At 37.6% G+C, this 24709-nt stretch overlaps 1 protein-coding gene across 1 annotated transcript in view; it reads left to right on the plus strand.

Moving 5' to 3' along the window:
• LOC122808522 (protein Aster-B-like) overlaps positions 1–24709 on the plus strand; it is a 1382984-nt gene that overhangs the window by 1165468 nt on the left and 192807 nt on the right. Inside the window, exon 16 of the mRNA XM_044079476.1 lies at positions 17282–17293. Within this exon, the coding sequence (XP_043935411.1) occupies positions 17282–17293 (12 nt within the window). The remainder of the gene's footprint in view (positions 1–17281; positions 17294–24709) is intronic.

Consider the following 24709-nt stretch of genomic DNA (forward strand, 5'->3'; position numbering starts at 1 on the left):
TTGAATTGGGGCAAGGAGCATGTGGTGGTTAGTTCAGCAGGAAGGGAGTTCCATTTTTTCCGGCAGAGTTGGAGAATAAGGAATCTCCGGCTGAGTTGTTGGCTTTGGTCGGTTGTACTAGCATTCTGCTGGATGAGTGGAGGGATGCTAGGTTGCTATAGGGGGTAATAATATTAGACAGACTAGGGGTACTGGTAGGTTGGTAGAGGATTTTATGAATAACTATGAGTTGGTTATAGTATATCTGATTGGGCAGTTCTAGCCAGCCTAATTTGTGAAGATTTTGACAGTGTTGGGTTCTGTATGCTGAGCCTGTGGCAAATCTAGCTATATTGTTATAACAGCTGGTGATTTTGTTGAGGTTTGATTTAGATAGATTTGTGAGGATGGGTGAGGCATAGAGAAGGGATGACAGAAGAAGTGTGTGAGCTATGGCGGTTCTGGCAGTTGGGGTTAAGAATTTCTTAATCCTATACATGGAGCCTGTTTTTTTGTTTACTGTTTTTATGGTTTTGTCTATATGGGCATCATACTTCAGATTGTTATCAATGATTATCCCTAGTAGTTTAGTGCAAGGTTCAGGAGCAATTATGGTGCCATTGTTAGAAGAGACTGTATTGGTGATGTTAGCTTATGGGTGGGGGAGAAAAGTAGTAGTTTGGTTTTGTCTGGGTTCAATAAGAGACACCAATTATTAAGCCAGTTCTCTACTTTGTTGAAGGTGGTTTGGGATAGGGATTGTAATTCTGTGGGAGTGGAGGCAGAGCAGATTGGCGTACAGTCATCTGCATACTGCATACAAGTTGCATGTGGGATAACTTTGGGTAGGTCATTGATGAATATAGAGGAAAAGGAGGGGACCCAGAATAGAACCTTGGGGTATTCAAAGGGTGACAGGTAAAAGGGGGGATAGATTGTCTTTCCACAGGACAGCTTGTTGTTTATCGTGCAGGTAAGAGTAGAACCAATTGATTACTGGGTTATCTATGGACAGTGATTTGAAAGAGTCTAAGAGTAGGTGGTGATTTACCATATTGAATGCTTTTGATAAATCGAGGAAGAGGGCAGAGGAGAGCAGGTTCTGATTACGGTTATGATTTATTGTGTGAGAAAAGGAGAGAAAGGCAGTGGTTGTACTATGGGCTGGTCTGAAACCATGATGGGATGAGGCTAAGAGAGTATTCTGAGTAAGTTGGCTAAAAGTTGCTTCTGTATGCATTTCTCCATTATTTTGGCTAAGAGAGATAGTATGGCTATAAGTCTGTAATTAGAGAGTTCAGTGGAGTTTCCTCCTTTATGAAGTGGAATAATATAAGCAATTTTCCAGATGGAGGGGATGTAGGATTCCTGGATAGTACGATTGATTAAGATGGAGATAGGGTAAACTATTACATTAGCAGCCTTTTGTAGAAACTCTGCGGGAAGTAGGTCGGCTGCCAGGGTGGTAGGTTTTAATTTCTTAAGTAAAGATTTGATATAGTCTGTGGGGATAGGGTCAGATTTTAAGGGGGGGGGGTTCACTTGAGTAGGTGAGAATGTAGTAGAGGAGGAGGGAGATAGATTATTAGCTAGGGACTTGACAGTTTCAGTAAAGAAAGTGTTAAAGGTATTGGCAACACATTTAGGGGGTAGTTGTAAGGTAGTTGAGGGGGTGGGGGTAGAAGATTTACCTGGGTGGAGCAGCTTATTCAGACCTGACCAGAATTTTTGAGGCTGATTTTGGTGCTTTTGCTGTAAATTGAAATAGTAGTTTTGCTTGTCTAACACAATAGACCTTTTTGCTTAATTTCTTATTTGTTTGAATGTTATGAGGGCTTGTGGGGATTTGGTGGCTCTCCGTGAGGTCCATGCTGTGTTTCTAGCAGTAAGTTTTTGTCTAGTAGTGTTCGTTAGCCATGGAGCAATTTTGTTTTTGGTTCTGATTCTATGTGTGGGAGCATACCTGTCTAAGATGGCCTGGAATCTAGTGTTGAATTCTGAGACTGCTTGGTCAAGGGGAAGTATTTTAAGATTGGCCCATTTACATGAGCTAAGATCAGCTTGGAAACTATTTAGGTTAAAGTTCTTTGTATACCTAAGGGTTTTAAAGGTGGTTTGGTGAGGCATGTCATCTCTTTTCCTGATTATGTAGGTTAGGAGGTGATCGCTCATGTCTTCAGGTAGGATGCCTGATTTGTATAACTGAGGTTTGTTATTTATTAAGATCCAGTCTATGATGCTTTACTTTTTGTTGGGCTTTTTAATTCTGGTGTGGGTAGTAATAGTTTGGGAGAAACCATGTAAGTTAATATGGGTAGTGGGGAAGTTTGCTGAACAAGTTGTCCAGTCGATGTTGGAAGTCTCCAAGAATGATTGTTTCTTGGGGATGGGTGGAGGATAACCATTGGAGGGTGCTTTCTAAGGTGTTTATGTTGTTGCCTGGGGGAATATAGCTACATACTATGTTTATAGATGAACTCTTGAGATGATTGTTTCGGCGTTGGTAGTTATTAGGTCTTGTGGGGTGCTAATTGTGGATATCTCGAGAGAGGATTTATATAGGATGGCTACTCCACCTCCTTTTCTACCTTTATGATCCAGTCTTATTATATTGTATATGTATATTTCTTTTTATACTTCTCATTGAAAATGGTTACAAGGTTCTTTTCATGCCACTGGAAAACAGACATTGCTATTTACCGTACTTAAGTTCAGCTCTCATACCTACTACATTCTGCCTCACAAAACAGTGGCATATAAATTCGCAGACATTGCATTATCTCCCCCAATCTACATCTCAAGCAAGTCATCTTGAAAGAGACTCAAAAATTCACACTTGAGATGAGTGCACTCTATTTGTATACTATTGTGTTCCTTTCTTAGCAGTGCCATTCCTGCATTAGAGAGTCATTTAACAGGACTGCATTGCTAAATTCCATTTAAAAAGGTTTCTATCCTGCCTGTTCACCCTATGTAACCACTGTTAAGTGCTGTGATCTATAACCATGTAAAATTTCTGCCGTACTGGCAAAGTTGAAACTTTTGTAGAGCTAAGAGCCCGACCAAGAAGGGACAATATACCAGTTAGACATCTTTATGAAGACATTACTGTTGACAAAGAAAACCCTACACTGCAAGGAATCTTTACATATGTAGCTTGCCATTCTGCCTGGTTTTCAGTTTACAGTATATGAAGTCCCTATTCTCAAAGGAAAACCAACCAGATTAATGAGTGAGACATCTGATTTAAGCTAAAACAATGCATGTTTTAAATGCAGTGGGAGGACTACTTCATGTAATCACAGTAATTTAGTAATATATGCTGACTTACCAGTGGGCATTTAAAAAGACTGTCAAAAGTCTGCTATTGCTAGTTAATTTAGAGAGGAATACATCTTTGCATGGTATTCTCCCACTCTCTCATTTTTACTGTAAAAAGAACTATAAAACATTTTAGCATTAATATACTTGTGAATTCTATAAGTACCAAAGATGCATTTTCCCCCTGCTGCCAATTATCTGTTTGAAGTTCAAACTGGCATTAAGTCTAATCTGTAAGGATAAAAGAATGCTAATAAATGAGGTTGATTATTATTAAATACATGCAGAGATGATTTGCTGCTTAGATGCTAGTCAGTTCATCATTTGAAGAGATGAACCTTGTTACTGGAAATCCCAGTGTAATAAAGTCTCAACTGTTCTTGAGTTAAAAACAAATACTTCCTTCGTAAGCTGTTGAGATCTCTATTAGTTTTTTTTTTTTTTTTTGGTTATTGCAAATAGGCATTCTCATCTGTTAGTATGCTGAGCAAATAGTTGGTCTTCAGAGTTTAACTAAATGTAAAGAGTATAGAGCTGTGACTCGGGATTATATAGTGCCAGTGTTAAAACTTTGAGTTCTGTTTAAAACTTTCTGTCTACAGAGATAGGCATCTTTCCAAACTGTTGCACAGGCAGGATACTTCATAGGTATTAACAGAAGAAAAACATTAGCAGGTTGGTTAGTTTCCTTGGTGCTGCTTTTAAAATCCTTAGCAATGTACGGAAAAGATGGATGCCTCTGCTGATTGGGTGGTGCTTCTGTAAAAGAACTCCATTTAAAGAGCTTACAGTTGTGATACATTTCTTTATACAGGTTTCAGTTGGGCTGGAAGGAACTAGCCAATAGTTCCTCTGTTTATCCCCTGACAAGGAGTCGTGGGCCATGGGCATGTTTGGGAAACATCTGGCACATTTCACCAGATAGCAAATGGATCTGATAAAGGAACTCTCGAATACCCTTGCAGGAACTATGTCTGAGGAGTTGAAGGATTCAGTCATCTCACAGCTGGCAACCCTTTAATTGATATCAAATTCATCCATGAGACTTATTTCCAGTGTGACAGAAGGAACCTGAAGGGCAGTGGGTTCAGGTGTAGCCATCAGAAGACATGCCTGGATGTGCTTCTGTAACTTAGTGGAGCCTTTTAAATCTACATTTGTCAAAGCTCCTTTTGACGGCACCACTCTTTTTGGCCTCAAAGCGAAAAATACATTGTCCAGGTGTGAGAAAGATGAAAAGACCCTTTCTGCCATGGGTGTGCATTTATCCACCCCCCAAAGATCCTTCTTGAGGAATAATCAGGGAGGTAGAAAAATGTGGTTGAAGAAATAACAAAGATCTTTCCAGGACGCACATGGAGGGTCTTCACCCAGAGACAGAGGGGGAATCTGAAATGGTAGACGTCACCCTCACAGCAGAGGAGGCCCATAACCAGAGGTGCCAGAAGCTATTGACGACTGGGGGGGGGAGGGTGAGAGGGGCACTTAGTGATCTAAAAAGGACAATTTTTAACACTATTTACTACCACAACACAGGTTCACTTGGAGAACATTTTAAGCTTAGCCAGTTTCCCTTTTGGTGCTTGAATTAACATTTCCTGATTGGTCTTACCTATCCCATGGCTGTTAATTGTATATTAGCCCTAATGAAAATAAATGTGATCATACTATAGATAATTTGAGGGGACCCATGTAAGGGATGCAGCTTTTAGGAACTGCCTCTATCTATTAGTGGCATGAGGGGAAATCCTGGAGTACATTTTCTATTACTTATCCTTAGATCCAAGTTGCATTTGAATATGAACAGGGATGATCTTTGTTTTACTTGAATGGATAGTCTGTTCTAGAACAGTGGTAGCCTCTGTGATATATATCCATCTCTCCACAACATTCAGTTTAGATACCTGGACCGAGTATTTCTGATGCCATTTGACTTGCTGATGTTCAGTAGGTCCATCTGTATTAGGTCAGAGGATGCCTTGTATGCCAGACATGTCACCTCTAAGCACTCTGTAGGATACTGTGTATAGTGATAAATCTTTGAGGTGGTCCATGCAAGACCTACTGTTAAGGACTTGTATCCTTTTAGTAAGGTATCTCTGTGGGTATTCCAGTTATTGCATGGGTCCAGACAGATACATGTCAAAGTGGGCATTATACAAAATGATTGACCTAATGAGGGCTTTGTAATGGGGACAATAACATCTCTAGAACTAGTCACAATCAATTTGTTTATAAGCTGTGCAATACAGAAAGACTTTCTTATGACTCTGGGCATATATTGGTCAAAAGTTAGGTCACTGTACACACAAGTTCCCAAATACCAAACAACTGGGTCAGTTTTCAGGGGTCATTTTCAATTTGGCAGTTCCCTGACTTCCCAAAAGATATGATAATGTATTTCTTGGAGTTTAGTTTCAATTCATGATTCTGCCACCAGTTACTGTTTGGGACAACCCTTCATGCATGGTGGTTAAGTCATTTGGGGATTCGATAACTGCTCCTAGCTTGCAGTCATCTCAAACTTTAGTCGGTCAAAGCCCTTTGGTATTTCTTTTTACTTTTGAGATGTATGTGGCAAACACAAAAAGTCTCAGCACCAAACCCTGGGAGACTCCATTGGTGACTGGTCTTTTCCCCCATTTTGATATTCTGCATCCTGTGAGCAAGCATATATGAATGCATTCTTTGATTCACCTTCCTGATTGTATTAACCTAATTGTATTAAATTATATTCCTTGTATAATACAGCACCACTTGTTAGAATATGTTTTAACTTTGTAGTTTGGAACAGACTTCTACTAAGCAATGAAAGAAATGTATGAAACAATAATGACAAAACTACCCATTTCAGAAAATTTCAACCATAAAAGGCCACTCAAACGTCTGTCATTACAATCAACCAATATCAGTAAATATGCAAAATCTCAGCAGAAGTAAGTCATCTAAATAATTCTGCATTAAAGGAATCTGTAAACTAATGAAGAGGTTCCTCCTAGCAAACAATTTTATATTTCATTGTTTCATCTACAAATAAAGTGCCTGTTGCCCTTGAATAATAAATTGCCTATGCTACATTAAAAAATGATAAGCTAGTAATTTTATAATGGGGAACAGATGGCAAACTGATAACAGAAACATAGTTACTAGGTAACTCCTCCAAAGGAGGACATTCATAGGAATGCAGCATCCACTCCCTTTAAAGTACAACACAGTACAGTATCAGTGATCCATCTGCATACTTTGAGAGTAGAACCCACAGCCTTCTGCAGCAAAAGCAAGTATACTACCTGTTATGCTACTAACAATGCAAATGACTTAGTATAAGTAGCACTAAACTTCTCTTCCCCTGAAACTCTCAGCTTCTTGTAAAATCCACTTGACTCTCAACTAAATCTCTTAACTTTGCAGCACAAGAAATCTGGAAAAAGCCAACATTTATTTGGGGGGGGGGGCAAAGGGCCAAAACCAGGGACACATTTTAAATATTGCTTGTATAATCTTAGAAAGGTGCTAAAATAAAGTGTTATGTGTTACCATGTGTTTCCTGAAAGATAGGACAACTGAAACTTAAAGGGCTATCATTCTTTAGTGAATGTAGTGCTCACTGATTTGCCAGAAAACCACAAATTTTAAGAAGAACAGACCAAAAGTATGAGCCAAATATTCTGTGAAAATCTGAACAGTTGAGAGGTATGGACTCAACTCCCTGAATCACAAGTGGTGGTATGGGTGGAGAACAAGAGCCTGAGTAACAGTAACCACCAGGTATACCTAACTGGGCCATTTTACACACACACACACACACACACACACACACACACACACACACACACACACACACACACACACACACACACACACACACAGACACTCACAGACACACACACACACACACACACACACACACACACACACACACACACACACACACACATACACACACACACCATAACTCCTGCAAATAAAAGAACAAAACTCTCCTTACTGGCATGACGCTGGCAGCACCAACAAAACAGCTGCAGCAGCAGAGCAATAAGAGAAGAAAAACAGCTAGTTTAGTTACTTCAACTTCTGTGTGCGAATCTACGTTTAGCGTGCAAACTCCACTTCATTAATTTTTCCTGATAGGTCTTGCAGCTGTAAAAGTGCCACGGCTCCCCCCCCCCCCCCTGGCTGTATGGTTCTGGCACCCATGCCCGTAACATCAAGGGTCCAGAAAATCTTTCTTTGGCACACCCTTCCAGCATTCCTGAACAGAGGCTTGATTGTCCCCTTCTGGAGGCAAATGGGGGTCATTTGTCCCTGCACCAGAAAGCCTGGCTAGTGATAACAAAAGATACTTGGGTGCAGAGGATCATTATCTAGAGGACATATCATTCTATTTTCCCTTTCTCCTCCAATTTCCAGAAAAATCCCCAATGTTCCACCCAATCAGAGGGATCAAACAGCCGTACAAATGCAAAAGATGCTAGACAAAAGAGTCATCCAGGAGTCCCCCCAGACCAGATAAAATCTGAAACTTACTCAAGATTTTTTTAGTGCCAAAGAAAACAGGGGCCTGGAGAGCAATTTTGGATCTCAGCAATCTAAACAAATTTGTTTAGAAAGGCAAAGTTCTGGATCGTCATGGTTCAGTCCATTCTTCCGTTTCTGGAAAAGGATGACTAGAAGTGCTAAATAGATCTCCAGGATGCATACTATCATATAAAAATAAACAGGCGATCCAGGAGATTCTTACGCTTCCAGCTAGGAGCCAGTCATTACCAGTTCAGAGCACTGCCCTTTGGTCTCACTACAGCCCCCTGGGTGTTCAACAAATGTAGGGCAGTGGTAGCAACTCACTTGAGACTGCAAGGATTCCTTGTGTTTTTATACTTAGATGACTGGCTCATTACCATTTTGATCAGGCATCAACTCATTATGGCAAAAGAAGAGGTCATTTATGCTTGCATTAGAATAGGAATAACTATAAATTTTAAAAAGTTAAATCTAGTGCCAGCTCAAGTTCTAGAATTCATAGGAGCTCGACCAGACACAAGGTCAACAATAGCCTCACTTCCCCTTTCCAGAGTTCAAACTTTAAGGTCACAAGTCAACAGGATACTTTGCAGTGCCACAATATCGGCTTGCCTAGTACTGCAAGCTCTGGGATCAATGGCAGCAGCAGTAACCCTTATTCTGCTAGCCAGGCTTCACATGGGAATTCTCCAGTGGAAGCTGGCATCTCAGTAGTTGATTGTTCAACTACCCTTGTCAGCCTCAATAAGAATTACAAACTCTTGCAAGAAAACTCTGATGTGTTTGATCCAATCGGATCAGGTACTACAGGGTTATCCATTTGTCCCCTCAACAGCCCAAGGCTGTAGTGACCACAGAAGCTTCCCAGCTAGGGGGGCATTACCTGGGAAAAACAGTCCAAGGCATATGGTGCCCTGAAGAGGCCAATTTGCATATCAAAGTTCTGGAGTTGAGGGCATTGCTTTTAGCATTGTAAGCCTTTCAGCATGCTCTCCCTTCAGGAACAATTGCAGTTAAAATAGACAATATGTCAGTAGTTTGGTCCATCAACAAACAAGGAGGAACCAGATTGTACCCCCTATGTTGAGGAGTGCTAAGGGTGTGGCAATGGGCAATGTCTTCCAATTGCTTTCTCTTAGCAACACATTTTCTGGGGAAGTCCAACTTACTAGCAGACAGCTAAGCAGGTGCATACTATTACGTCACAAATAGTCCCTCAATCAGAAGGTGGCGGAACAAATTTTGCACAAATGGGTTCAGCCATGCTGTGGCCTCTTTGCATCCCCATTAAACAAGTGCAGCAGCTATTTTGCCTTGCCCTGATCCCCCACAGGGGGAGTCCCCAAGGGTGCTCTACTCCACAATTGCCCGCCCGGACTACATATCCCCAATTCCTCTAATTCCAAAATTCCTTCAGAGAACTGCCAAGTTGAAGACCAAAGTTATCCTCATTGCCCCCTTTTGGCCACAACAAATTTTATTTCTCTTCCTGTGGCCTCACCTAGTTCACTAACCTTGGATTCTGGACCCATTTCCGGACCTCCTGTATCATCTGACGGGCATGACACATCCGGACCTTCCCAACCTCAACCTGACGCCTTCTCCAATTCCAATAATAGTCAGACAATCAGTGCTCTCTTCCCCTGTGCATCACATCTTGCTATCCTCACTTAAGCCATCTAGTAAGTAGAAAAGATTTGTACATTGGGGTATTCAAAAAAATATAGAGTTCTTCAACAGTGAGAGTCCAATTAGCAGCGATTTCTAATTTCCACAATGGATTTGATGGCTGCTGACTAGTCTGTCATAAACTATGTAAAGCCTTTTTGCATGGCACAGTTCTTCTTAATCCTCCTTTTAAAGATTCCATGCCACTGTGGGATCTCAGTCTAGTACTGCAGTCCTTGATTCTACCACCCTTTGAGTCTGCCCATGATTGTGACCTAAAATTTTTGTCTTGAAAGACCTTATTTTTAGTTGGCATCACCTCCACCAGATGAATTTCAGAAATTTAGGCATTGTCAGCGAAACCTTCATATCTTATTTTCCATAAGGATAGAGTAGCCTTACAAACTAATGCATCCTTTTTGTCCAAGGTGGTATCACAAATCAATATCAATCAATATATTAATCTTCCAGTATTTTTTCCAAACTATTCCAACAAGGAGAATGTTTGCTACACCTGCTAGATGTACATAGACAATTACATTTCCATCTTCATAGGACAAAAGATATCAGAAAAATTGATCAGTTGTTTTTATCATTTTCTGGATTGAAGTTGGGCACACCTCCATCTAAAGTCACCTTAGCTAAATGGCTTACTGACTGTATCTTCTTTGTTTATAATAAAACAGTAATGGTCTTGCCTTACAGAGTCTACCTGCCTACCAGAGCTGTAGCTACCTCTTCAATTTTCCATACAAGGATTTCCATGGATGAGATTTGTTCAGTAGCAACTTGGGCTTCCCCTCACACCTTTATCTCTCATTATAAGCTGGATATGGTGTTCAGACGTAGAGCATCTTTTTGCTCAATGGTGGTCAGAAATATCTTTCCTTGAAACCACCCAGGGTTGTAAGTAGCTGGGGACTCTGTCCCATCTGTCGAGGATGGAATGAAAACTGACAGCATTAGATAAAAAAGTTATGTACTTACCATAACGTTGCATCTGCATTGTCAATTTTCATTCCTCCTGGACTCCCCTCCCACCAACCCCCAAAGTTTTTATGTTTCTTCTAGAAGAGGGAAATGATACAACAATTCAGTTGCATCCTTATGCCTTTACCAGCTGTAGAAGTGGCATTGCTCCTTTCTCTCTCTAAGGCTCTCTCATTCTCTTCATCAAAATTGTATACATATATGTATAAATGGCAAGAGCACTTCTTTCTTTAGTGCTTGCAAACAAAATCTTAGGTTATGGGGGGGCTGCATTAAGGGTAAAGGAGAAGCTTGAGAGTTTCGGACTGCCACGAGCTTTTACAAGCGGCCACATCTGATCTGATGCCTCGGATCCGAACCCATCAGATAAGGAGGAATGAAAATCGACAACACAGATGGAACGTTATAGTAAGTATATAACTTTTTTTTTTAATCTATTATTTTTTTAATACCAGAAGTGTATTACAGATGTTAATGTCTTCTATATTTTTCATAAGTGATAGGGTTTCTTGCAATTTATTCTGTACCATTTCATTCAGTCACAGTAAGGTATTACTGATTCCACAATATTAAGGAAAATACACGAATGTTAGACAGTGAATCACTGTCAGAGGACCTGAGGGAGAAAAGATTCTGGCACTTCATACTGAAATCAGATTTTGACACGGCCAGCATCCAGGGAACACACATAAGAACACAGTAATTTCAGAAGGTCAGCAGAAGGGATTAACAATATCTCTGATTAGGGTGTGCTTAAAATAAAAATAACAACAAAATAACGAACAAACCACGACTGAAGGAAGAAAACAAACAAATTTTGTTTTCTTCCTTCAGTCGTGGTTTGTTCGTTATTTTGTTGTCAGTTTTCGCTTTGAAGTGAATACCGAGCATTTTACCCAGTATCTGTGCCCTTTTTATGGTGCTTAAAATAGCATGGGGTGGCAGTTGCTTTAACAAACTATTTAATATACAATTAAAAAGTCAGTACTTGACATTGGGAGATACATGCTTACAGACTAATTAATTCTCTTTATTAACAAAATCTGTGATAGCAGCCTTGAATTATCTTTACCATATAGACACCACCATTTTAATCCACTGTGTCATTATAAAGTCTACAGTTTTATTAGCATAAGAGTAGTAGAACATGATGTTGGATAATAATTTAGACATACAATTTTTTTCCTGTACCAAAGATATTGCTTATTTAGGAAATTCTGTAAGTTCAGAATTTAGACAAATCCAGTAAGAAATACCCTACGAAAAAGGGAATACACCTGTTGCTCAGAAGTATCTAAACTGTGGCACAGAAGTGATTTTTCTTATTAAAAATTATTGGTCCAGTGTGTGATACCAACTCTGAAGGTGAGATGTTGTTTATAGTAGATGGCAACTGAATTCCAACATGCCATTTGATGAAAGCATAAGTCAAGCAGTGGAGAAAATCTGCATAACGTTGTGTCTGATTCAGGAGTTTGTATTAGATGGATGGGAGAGAACTCTTAAGCACTGCCTGTATCAATAGAGACAGTGTAAAAACTATTACAGGTTTCAAAGCTAAAAGCAGATCTAAATCCAATCTAATTTTGACAGGATCAAAATTAATAGCATACACGAATCACAATTGGAAGTAATTTCAGTATGTTTGACCCATAACTAATAAAAGAATTGCAATCAAAGTTGTTACCACTACACTAAACGTATATTACATAGTTTGAAAATAAAATGTTTGCAAAATATGCTATTCTCCCTCCAACAATTTTAACATGCATTCAAAAGACAAACTAAAAAAACTATATACCTATCAAATAAATTATTAAATTAACTGATGCATATAATATGTACAGACATTTGCTAATGTGCAAATTATTTATTTGAAGACTAATTCTCTATTCACTGAATATGCAGTTACTAAAAATTTGAAGATCATAGACTAATTATAACCCATCTAGCCAAATAATTTTTCCTTTTGCAAGAGTTTGATTTTTCTGCCACTCTTATGTCACTAGGCAACATATTCTATTTTATACCTGCTCTAACATGAAAAAAAAGCTTCTACCTAATATGCCATTCATATTCTTCAGGCCCACTAATGACTGATTATACCTTGTTGTTTTATCATGTTTCAGAAATGAGGCAGCCAAAGTACATTTCAAAGATTCACTTCTTAAACATTTATATATCCAGATTGTATGTCCACTGTGTACTCTATAAGATATTGAAAACAAATTTAATCCCTCCTCATAATTTAAATTTATTATGAAGATTTTTGGACTCTTTCCAACTTTATAAAAGCAGTTCTTCATCTTGTATAAAAACCAACACCATATTTCATAATCTGTCTTATAATAAATTTGTAAATTACACCCAAAATACTGAAATCCCTTGAAAGTGCAATATGAAGTAAAGTTTTTATTTTCATACATTTCCTCGATATGTTATTCATGTGTCACCTAAAGCTAAGCTTTCCATGTACCTTTACTCGTAAAGATCAAGTGCAAAGGCTTTTTACCAATTTTTGTTGTAATTTTATACAGTGGACTTTCTGGTTCTAAAAGTGTTTACCTCAATTACATCACTGGAGATATAGTTAAGTTTTAAAAAAAATTGTGATTGTATGTACTGTATACTGAGCAGCTATTCAGTTACTTTGTAATTCGATGTCGTAAAGGGATACTTCAGGTTATTAAACTGAAGGGAGCCTCACTAAGTCAGGAACAAGTATTTAGAATCCATAAAGTTTTATGTTAGTAAATTTCATTACCTGTTCTCAACATAGCCCAAACTTACCTGAGAACACAGTAGGACCGCTAAGTTCCAACAATGTTCTCTGGTGCAGTAGATGTACCAGTATGTTAGTCCTGGTATTGTTGGCAGACAGACAGATCTGATATACAGGCAGAGCTGCAAGACCACGAGTCTATCTAGTGCAGGAGGTCTACCTGCAGGGTAGAATAATAGTCATACCTGCATTTTTCCCCACTGAAATGATGTACAGCTTGCAGGACCACTAGTCCACTAGGGGATTCAGTCTGTTTTTGAAAATAATACGGTGAGCTATACCCACAGGAGTTTGGTGGATATCTCACACTACACTGGTCTACAAATGTGGATAGTCTCAGATTCTTCCCTTCTCACTCCAGAAGCCTATAGTACAGCTCATGTACAGCAAGCAGTTAGGCTTCCCACCAGATATTGCTTGCAGTACCTAGTCCTACATACAGGTGAACTCCACATATATCTGCTGACCTCAAAGACCCAAATGTAGTGAAAGTTTTGAAACATAAGGAGAATAAATCTAAGATGACTTCTCTGCTTAATCAAGCAGAAGCATATCGGCATCAAGCAGGAATGGAAATTAAACTAGAAGTAGAAAAAACCCAGGCAGCACCTGAATGTGCCACAAAACAAAAGAAAGACTATAAGGTGAAGGACCAGATGAGAAGGCCAGAAATGTGGAAAATGCATAAATATTGTTCCAAGTGTAGAAAACTTGTGGAATAACCTCATGTTGATCAGGAACAAATGCAGGAATGGTTAAGAATAGGCGAATTCAAACCAAAAGATGAAAGGTTAATATTGGTGGCCCAAGATAGTGGGCTATGTACACACTGTTTTACAAAGTTCATTGAACATGTGGGAGAAATAGACAAATGTAGGTTTTGTAAAACCAAACTGATTTTGTACTGCACCAAATATCAATGTTTTTAAAAATGAAAAGAAAGACAATCCATCAAATAATCCCTTAAGTTAGAAAAGTTGCATTCCTGTTATCCAGAGCAGGGTTATATCCTTTTCATAACCTGTAAAAACCTCTTTACCAAATCCTCAGTAATTAATGAGTATTTAATAAATGTTTCAACTAACTCATGATCTCCTCCATCCACCATTTATCATTGCTTGAAACGTTAGAGAACTCTTCCACAAAATGAGCAACCGTCTGTTAAAAGTCTGTAATAACATCACCTTCACAAATCCTAACACCAGAACTTTGAGCTTTATGACTATTTTGTACATGCTTATAAATATTTATCTTTCACCCTATTACCATGTTTCACCTCAAATTTAATTTTTTGCTCTCCTCATAGCCTAGCATGTTATTTATACGTGGAAGTATAAATTTATATCAAGTTTCATCTACATACCTGTTAGTCAAAGAAAATATCTATTACCAACAAAAATAGTAACAGGAACCCAAGATGGCTGTCCATTGTCCCTGTAGCTTTTTAATATCTCATTGAAAATGCAGTTCAGTTTTATTCATTCCCACATTTTGGATATAAACCATTTTGATGAAGTAGTTCACATTACTAAAGTAAACAAAATAAAAATGTGCACGTTACTTTATTTGTACATATGTTAATTACCTGTGTAATCCAGTTCTTTCAATTAAACCACTAATAATGTTGTAAGAATGTTCAATTTAACTTCTAACTATAACTTAATTTGGATAAAAACTTACTACCTGTAGAGTTAGTTGTACTAGGTTGAGTTAGAATTCCTAAGTAGTCTTTCTGTAATTAAGTATTCTATATCTTGTATGTAAAATGAAATTATCAGTGAACCAGATCTTTCTGAAATGTATAAAACTGAAGTTATGATTGAGTGTCAAATTAAAGGAGAAAATACACTGGAAAAATATGATATAATGTATATGAATATTTACCATTTGCAAAAAGTATATATACCCATTTTTATGGTAAATTTAATTATTTATTGAACATTTGATTACCATGAAAGTCCAACTAGGTAGGAGCCCATTTTCAGCAGAGGCCTGGGGAGAGAAGCTTCACAGTATTACAAAACATTTTAAGAACAATAATTTTACAGTCTTCAAAAATAATACAAAAACATCTGCAGTTTAAATAATACCAAATTAGAAATAATGTGAAAACATTGGTTAGCAACAGATAAAACTTAAAAGTAAGTTAGTACAATATAATATTAATATAATAGTATAGTAAAACCAGGAATTGCAATATGAAATGAGAGAAAAGCAGCCTTATGGTATATTTAGAGAGAAAGCCGAGGGAGAGAGAAATTGATAGAAATAAGGAAATGAGTGAAGAAGGGAAGGTAAGGAGGTGTCAGATATGAGTAGGGACTTGCTCACATTTAGGGATATAGTTTATCCTTGTGTTGAGCAAGGGAGAGAGACAGTTTTTGTCTAGGACGTCTTTCAGAATGGTTTTGAAGGATGAGAGGGAGGGTAATGACCTTATGGATACAGGTAAGGAGTTTCAGGCCTTAGCAACTTGGTATGAGTACAGACAGTGCAAAGCAGATTTGATAGGTTTATGGTCAGACAGGAGTGTTTGGTCAATGGATTAGAATGACTGATGGGGAAAATAGTTGTGTAGAATGGTATTTAGAACTGGACAAGCAGATGGATGCTGGATAATTTTGTAAGAAGCTGGAAGCTGTGTTGTATGTATGTGTGTGTGTGTGTGTGTGTGTGTGTGTGTGTGTGTGTGTGTGTGTGTGTGTGTATGTATAACCTCATGTTGATCAGGAACAAATGCAGGAATGGTTAAGAATAGGTGAATTCAAACCAAGAGAAGATGGGTGATTCTAACCAATTTAGGCCTTTTAGTGCTGTACAGCAGTGGGTTCTGAAAGGGCCATTTGCTTCAAGTTTAGCAACTTTGTTGTAGCATTGTTCAAGTTCTGATATTTGTGATGTCTACAGGTTAATAAGAATGGGAGCTGAAGTGTGGGAAGCAGATAAGTAGTAACAAGTGTAGTTTTAGTTGCATTGGTAAGAAAGTTTTTGGGTCTGTAAAGTATTCATAGTTTTGAAGAGTTTTACTTATGCAATTTTGTATATGCAGATAAGATTTAAGATTAAATTAAAATTTTATAATAAAACCTAATTTTGTGATAACTTAAGAGCAAAAACATGCGTTTAGATAAAGATTTAGCCACTTAAACTACCATCCATGAAGGTAGGTAAAAATAAAAAAAAATCACTTTCACTGTCATGCAGTAAGTAATTATAATGAACAGTTCCCACTAGGTTTGTCAGTTTATGTATTTTACACTCCATCACAAATATCTTAAAAATTAAAAAAAAATAAACCTATTTAAAACATATAGTTAGTTAAATCCATCTGTTTGGTATTCTCAGTATTTTTCATCTGCATATAATATTTAAAAAGTCTTTAAAGAGAGATGCAAGTGTACAACCATCATCTTTAAATAACTTAATCAGTATGAATAATTGATTTTACTCATCTATTTGTAAACAAAAAGTTGGTCAAACATGGAGGAAAAAAGGAACCAAGTGGCTAATATTAAAATACTATAACATCTCTCTTTGAGAATGTCTTGTGTGCTGTTAAAGTGTTTGTGGTAAAAAATAAAATAAATCAATACTATATATGTTACATATGGGTGGGGGACATATTTTAGTTGTCTGTTCTTCAGCTTGCATTTGAAAGTTGATATCCCACAATTCCATTGAAGTGGGCGGGGTTATACAATAATGTATGCAAATTTTATGTTAATCAGTGTACAGATTTGTACCTATTTTTATGGGCCTTTGTCCAGATTTTTGATGTTTCCAGGTTGAAAGGTACGATATGGTCTAAAACAGGAGGACTTCTAAAGTATTGTTGTAAAGATGTCTGTGACATAGCTTATGTGGGTTTGTAACTGTCTGCAATAATGCTAAGAATTCTGAGAGGTAACCTCAGATACTTTTCCTGCAACACTGTCAAAATTAGTGCTTTATTTCACTATCAAAATGACTACTTTGTTAATGTTTTTCTCTTCTCTTTTTGTATCTCTATGCTTTCATTAGGATCTGTTTAAGGTACAGTCTTGTCTTCCTTATACTTTTGCTTATGTGAGGGAGAGTACTTTGTACATGTTATATTGCAGTGCTCATTTGATGTACACTACCTAAACATTGTGAATATTAAATCCAGTTAACATTAGCAAAACTTCAAGGCATTTTCTTGTTAATGCTGAAAGCAGTTAAAAGCATTACAAAGTAAAATATGCTGGCCAAAAGAATTGTAATATCACTTTTAAAATACATTAATAGCTACAAATATGATACTCACTTGAGCCACATACAGTTTATTGGAAGACTAAGAGGCTGAGAGGTAACAGAGAAATAGCTGGATATGTCAGTTAGACTAACTGCTATCAGGGGAGCATAACTGACTTTTTGAATATCCCCTAGTATTTCAGTAAAATTTTCAGAAACAATGGCTGACGTTCTGAAATTGTTTTTGTTGGTATAGCTGTACTTGCGACTTATAAACCTTGTTATACAAAAAGTGCATTATAAACTGCCATTCTGCACAGTTTGCAAATTTACTTAAAGTTGAAATTGCAAAATTAGTTGTGATGTGCTTGTGATAGCTTATATACAGCCAGAAATATCTTTTAATTCCAGTTTTCCAAGATTAGAGAAGGATGTCCATCTTTTATCAGTCTACCATATTCTACACATTCTGAGGGACACTGAGCTCTTGAGAGACTGTTCCTTCAGTCCCCATGTCACATATGCTGTGAAATTTGTCCATTGTAGTTACAGTGCAGTACATTCTTCAGACATGGGCACAAAACCCAAGCTTGCCTGTCTAAGCCTTGTAACCATCTAGACAAGGAAACACACATATGGCCGTTTTCATTTGTCTCAACCTTTAACTATGTTTTTATTACAGCAAGTAAAAAATCCTAGATGCCAACGACCATTCCAGAGAGACAGTTTATTATTTTGTTGTTTTTTCTTATCAACCTAACTTGACTATTTTTCTCATTTGAAACCCCATGCATTCCCCTAAGAATGTGTCTTGTGCGCCGATATATACTAGGCTCAAGTACCCTCACCGCCATTCACATTTCACTAAACCGGTCTTCATTTAAGGAGCTTATCCTTACATGACATCATCTACAAATTAGTAGTTATTCAACTAAATATTTGCATACCTTCTAATCTTGTATTTGAGTTTTTTAAAAGAAAATCATAGACTGTTAAAACATTCAGTTTTCAGTTTAATCATACATATAAAAATATATTCATTACCTCAGAATTTCATGATTTAATATATTTCTTAACAAAACTAATATTCTTGTTAGTCTTTCAACTAAATTATCACTGTGATGGCTACAATTGAGAACAATATTGACTCATACTCCTAGCCTGTGTTCATTATTCATATTGCCTCAGTGGCATATGAGTTTTGTGCCTGTACAAACCCACAGTGAATCTTTCTAGAGCTCTGAATTCCCTCTGATTCCCTGTGATAGGGGATTGGCTAAGCCACTACCACCAAGGGAAGCCTAACCCCTGTCATAGAAAGTCAGTTGTTCAGTCTTTTATTGCCAGCTACAGGAATTACAGTTAAATCTTCTCAGCAGTCTGCACTGGTGGATTCCCTTTGGGAACCTCCTTCCTCTTTATTTTGTATATACTTTTCATTTCTTTCTGTTTTGTATATATATATATATATATATATATATATATATATATATATATATATATATATAGATCTACTTCAGAACACCGACATTTCACTTTACCTGACTCCCACTTCCCTAAGACGAAAGGACCGACAACTGCACAACACTGGCATCCGAAACACTGACTTTTTACGCGAGGTAAGTAACTGCTTGGCTATTCCAAATAAAACAACAAAATGGAACAAAACGATACCCAGCAATGTGGGGGGCTTTGCCCCCACCCCCCCAACTAACTATACCAACTCTGAGATCGCACTACCGCGGGGGTAGGGACAAAGTTCAACAGGATGGCCAAGCGGTTACTTGCTCGCATGAAAAGTTGGTGTTTCGGATGTTGGGCTTGTGAAGTTGTCAGTCCTTTCATCTGGGAAATTTCAGTGGCGGGTAAGTGAAACTTAGGTCTACTGAAGTAGACCCATATATATATATAGATATATATATATATATATATATATATATATATATATATATATATATATATATATATATATATATATATATATATATATATATATATATATATATATATATATATATATACCCCTCCCATCTTTCCAATAGCCAACCACAGCACTAACCCAACACTACCTCCTCCATTTCCCCACTACTATCACACCTCCTCAACTAACATGTACAAGCATACCTTTCCTATGCTCACTGCATGCACTTTCCTTGCATATCTTACATTCTAGCAAAGCTCCATCATTCCCCCACTCAACCACTACCACTGTACTACTACTCACACCACCACTCATGTCTCACCCACACTCAGCTCCCCTCCCACCAGCTCAAGAACCATCCTTATTCACCCCCCACATATTCTACCAACTATATTACTCAAACATAAAGCAACCCTACAACTTAACATAGTAACCCTCCCACCATACCTATTACCCACAGAGCACAATCATAAAGTTTCCCTTATAAACAAACACATTCAAAAACTGAGAAAACTAATAATCTCATGCATATAAAAACTAGCCCTAAGTGGAGACATCCACCCCAACCCTGACCCTACCATCTGCAACCTCAATCCTCATAATCAGACTAGAAACCACAACTTCTCCCATATTACAGCCAATAGAAAGCCAAGTGACTTCCTTCTACTAAGCCTAAATGTTAGAAGTATATCCAACAAAGTCCATGAACTCCATGCCACCATAGACTTGTGCTCCCCAGATATAGTCATCCTGACAGAAACCTGGCTAAAACCTCACATTACCAGTGAGCAAATACTCCCTACAGGTTATGGCATACTAAGAGTAGACCGGCTAAACAAAAAAGGAGGTGGTGTAGCTATAATATTTAAACAGCATCTAAACATCCAGATCTTAAAATCATCAGCTCCACAAATAGGCAATGAAGAAATAATATATACCAACCTCAAAATTAACCAAAACAAAACCATCAACATAATTGGATGCTACTTCCCACCTGGCCAAAACATCCCACCACTAGAAAACTTCCTCAGCTGGTCTACCCACCATCTCCCCCAAGAAACTATCATCTTAGGTGATTTCAATATTGACTGGCAATCCTGTTCTGGCAACAATCCAACCCATCATGTACACCTTCATGGCTTCACCCAACTAGTCCAGTCACCAACCAGGATAAATAAAAACTCCAGCAAGCGCACTACCCTGGATTGGATACTAGTCAGTAAGATCCCCCAGTCATATATAACAGGCTGCTTATCAGATAGCCTCAGTGATCACTCCCCAACATTCCTACTCAAAAAATACCTATACCAAGCTAAACCTGTCATCTACCGTCAAATACGTAAAAAACTAAACTTTAACCCACTCACATTCATCTCATCCCTCAAAGAATGTAACTGGCATCCTCTAAAGTACCTCAGTCTAGATGATGCAGTTGAATTTTTTAATACTACCTTCCTGAACATCCTTAATTACCATGCCCCCATAAGACTTTCCAGAACCAAAGCACAACCCTCCCCATGGCTACAGAAAACCAGTAAGTCAGAAATGAAAAACAGGGATAAAGCCTGGGAGCACTGGCACAAAACCAAAACCCCCTCAGCTAGACAGAAATTCCTAGAACTACGCAATAGAGTCAAAAACTAATAAAACAGAACAAATTCCAATACTACCAGTCTGCCCTAGACTCCTCACAACACAGCCCCAAACAATTCTGGTCCTCCATAAACTCCATCCTCCACCCAGGTAAAGTCAGTACCCCTCCTCCTAACATCCCTCACTCCTCAGAAAATATTGCTACCTCACCTAAAAACATGCTGGCTATGCCCTTGCAACTCCCACTCTAATATCATCCACCCCATCCAACCACTGCCTTTCTTTCCACTCCACTAACTACCTTGATTATAGCAAGCTCAGATGCTTATAAGCCTAGTACTTATTATACAGCAGGAACTTCTCATTGTAACATTTGTTAATGTCTGTTATGTACTTCACAGATAAAGATTCTAGTTGTCTACTGATGTACTATGTTCTTCATCTGTAAATATGTTGTAAGTAATTGCTATGTTAAATTGTTAATCGCTATGTAATCCAATGTAACTACTGTCGGTTTATTTTACTGTGGAGCTTTTCTCCCCGGGCCTCCGCTGAAAATGGACCTACGTCCAGTCGGACACTCCCGGTCAACAAATTTAAATAAATAAATAAATAAATAAATAAATAAATAAATATATATATATATATATATATATATATATATATATATATATATATATACACACACACACACACACACACACACACACACACACACACGTACGTATACACATTTTATGTATGTAAACTTTTTATTTTAATATACTCTAAATTTACTACTGTTGTTAATTCCTCTGGGAACTCTAACTTACTACTGTGTTTGTTTGCTTAACAGTTATGGGGCTTTTCTAAAGTGTTTTATGACTTGCACTGAGAAATTGAACTCTTGTGTTGTCAGTGAACACTAGGAACTGCCTCGTCCATGAAAAGCTGTGATGTAATTGCACCTGTTTTTGTTGTTTATCTGCTCATTTTGAAATTCTATTCAGAAAATAATATGTTTTAACCCTTTTCTTCCTGTATATGATATTTACTACTGATTTAACTTTGTTATAACTGTTTTTATCTTTAAATCAGAAGTTTACCGTGCATTAATTTATTTGCATTTTCTGTGGAGATTATTTTCATTTGTAACAAGGAAATCTCTATGTAAATGCTTATTTATGTTATTTTTGAAACAGTCTTTTTGCTTTAAGGGCATATATTTTTGGCACTATTTGGCAAGTGGATTTTACTTGATACTGTCTGTGACTGTGTGTGTGTGTGTGTGTGTGTGTGTGTGTGTGTGTGTGTGTGTGTGTGTGTGTGTGTGTGTGTGTGTGTGTGTGTGTTGCTATTAACTACACTATGCAGGTTTTAGAACAAGGCTTATCACACTTTACAACTGTTTTCTGCTATATTTTAAGCAGTTTAGCCCTATTTCCTGTGTGGGGACATAGTTTATATTTTCTATTATTGTTTCCTTTAGTCAGCCCTCAATAGTGTAATTGTATTTTTCAGGCTGGTGTCTTTTTCATCCCACTTAAATGATCCTGATTTGGCATCCCCCCTCAACAAATCCTAAAAAGAAACAAACTCAACAAAAACTTGCCTGAGCATGTTTATATAAATCTTGTTGGCTTAAGATGGCCCGCAGACTATTTATCTTTTTCCCCATCACCCTCTGGTATAAGCCCACAGCACTTCGTGGTACAGGGGTCAGACACATCCTCCATGTTCAGGTATGGGAGAATCAAGCCACTTAGTTACAGGAGAGGTTCGGGGTAAGATACCCCTTGACAGACATAATAATCTGTCCCCATATATTGTGCCCAACAGTGTAGTTCAGAGTAAAAATAAACAAACTTCACCATACTACAGATAGTCAGGTTATTAACATGTATAGGACTGATGTGCTTTCCTTAGCTAAGAGTATTTTACAGCCAGCTAATCTAATAGACTATGTTCTTATTCAGGATGACTGTGGGGTACCTTCTCTGGAGATCAGCCTGTGGCTGCAGATTTTGTTGGGGACTATGATCCAGACAATAATAAACACCCTGAGTCCATCCAATCTGATTCTTCAGAAGGTGAATAGGTTCAAAAACCCAAACAGGTGGACTTCCAAGATGGCTACACACTGAGTAACAGCTTAATTTTATGTCTCCCAGTGTGAAAACAGAAACTGAGAAAAGAGAACCAGTGAACTTATCTTTTTTGGGTAAATTTCAGTAACTGGGTAGTAAATGCACTACCTGGATACCAGCAAAAAAGAAATTCAGGGAACTTGAAAGAAAATCAATCACAAACGTTGAGAGGAAAACACTGACCGGGAAGTATTCTACAGCTGTTCATCAAAAAACAATGCAAGCTCCAGCTTTGGTGCAAGACATGACTTCCAGTAACCTAGATAAAAAATAAGTCAAATGTACTCAGAGCCTATTAAAATGAAACACTGAAGTAGTATATTAACTCAAATAACAAAAGGTTGGAAAATGGAAGAAGCATTAAACAGATATTCAGATGAGCTGATAAAACTGTGAAAATCAGAGGTCGAAATGAAGAAAAGGCTGGCTCAAGATGGGATGTTTCAAAAAATAATATAATTAGAGGGCAGAGTACATAGGGAAAACCTGAGATTTCCTGCTTTACCAGAGAAGCTGGGAGGAACAGACTGTATTAATTTTACGAGACCACAAATAAGCAACTGGACTGTTATTCCACAGAAGGTTTTCTAGAGGAACGGGGAATGCATTGGAAATGAAACAGAGACTGGATTTGGAAGATGGAGATCAACAGGAAGAAAACCAGCAACTCAGAAATTGGCAAAAAAATATGGGATTACAAAAGATTAATTCTATTTGTGAAACATGACAGAACAAGAAAACCTGGACATATTGGACTTCTTTGACATGGTTAAACTAGTAGAGACTCCAAAGCATATGCCTTACTTTATGTCATTAATGTTTGAAGAACATTTAGGAGCGTGAAAGAGGAAGGAAAAAGTTAATTATAACAAAATGTTTTACATTTTTAAATACACAACATAACCTGCATGCTAGAATGTACAGCTTTCTCAGCACTAAAGTAAACAGGTGCCCATTTTTTTCCTTCTTTCATTCTTTCTCCTTGCAATGTAAAAAAAAAAAAAAAAAAAAAAAGAAGAAGAAAAGTCTGGTCAAAAGAGCATGATACAAGAAAAATTGATATGTTTTTTCTTACTCTTGCATAGAGGAATGACTGGATTAAGGTCCTTGGCTTGATGTAGTAACAAGTTTTAAGGGGAAGCAAATGCATAAAAAGAACACTGAATATAATAAAAAAGATCTCCTGTAGCAAAAATGAGTGCTTGTAGCAGAGGGAACTGTGTACCTGGTTCTCATGTCTCTATGGAGGCAATCTGATAAGGGGTAATAAAAACAAAAGACTTATTTCATTTATTCATTAGGAGATAATATTTTCTGAAAGCATTTAAGTGATTTTGTAATCTGAGAGATGAATAAAGACAAGACAAAAACAGACAGCAGTTAGTGGAAGTAGGAGCATAGGCTATACTATGCATCTTAGCAGGCATAACCTTCCTTATATGTTAACCCACGTCTGTGAGTGTGGCTCTCAGTCTGGGACAACTGCTCCTATTAGGAGTGTTAAACTTCCATATTTGAAGATATACATAGTTTATTGTGTTGGTATTAAGCTAATGTGTTCTGGAGGTGTGTTTGTTATTTGTTTGAGGGTTTTCA

Source organism: Protopterus annectens, chromosome 8.part0, assembly GCF_019279795.1.
Source record: "Protopterus annectens isolate FY-2018-M chromosome 8.part0, PAN1.0, whole genome shotgun sequence".
NCBI classification, from domain to species: domain Eukaryota; kingdom Metazoa; phylum Chordata; order Ceratodontiformes; family Protopteridae; genus Protopterus; species Protopterus annectens.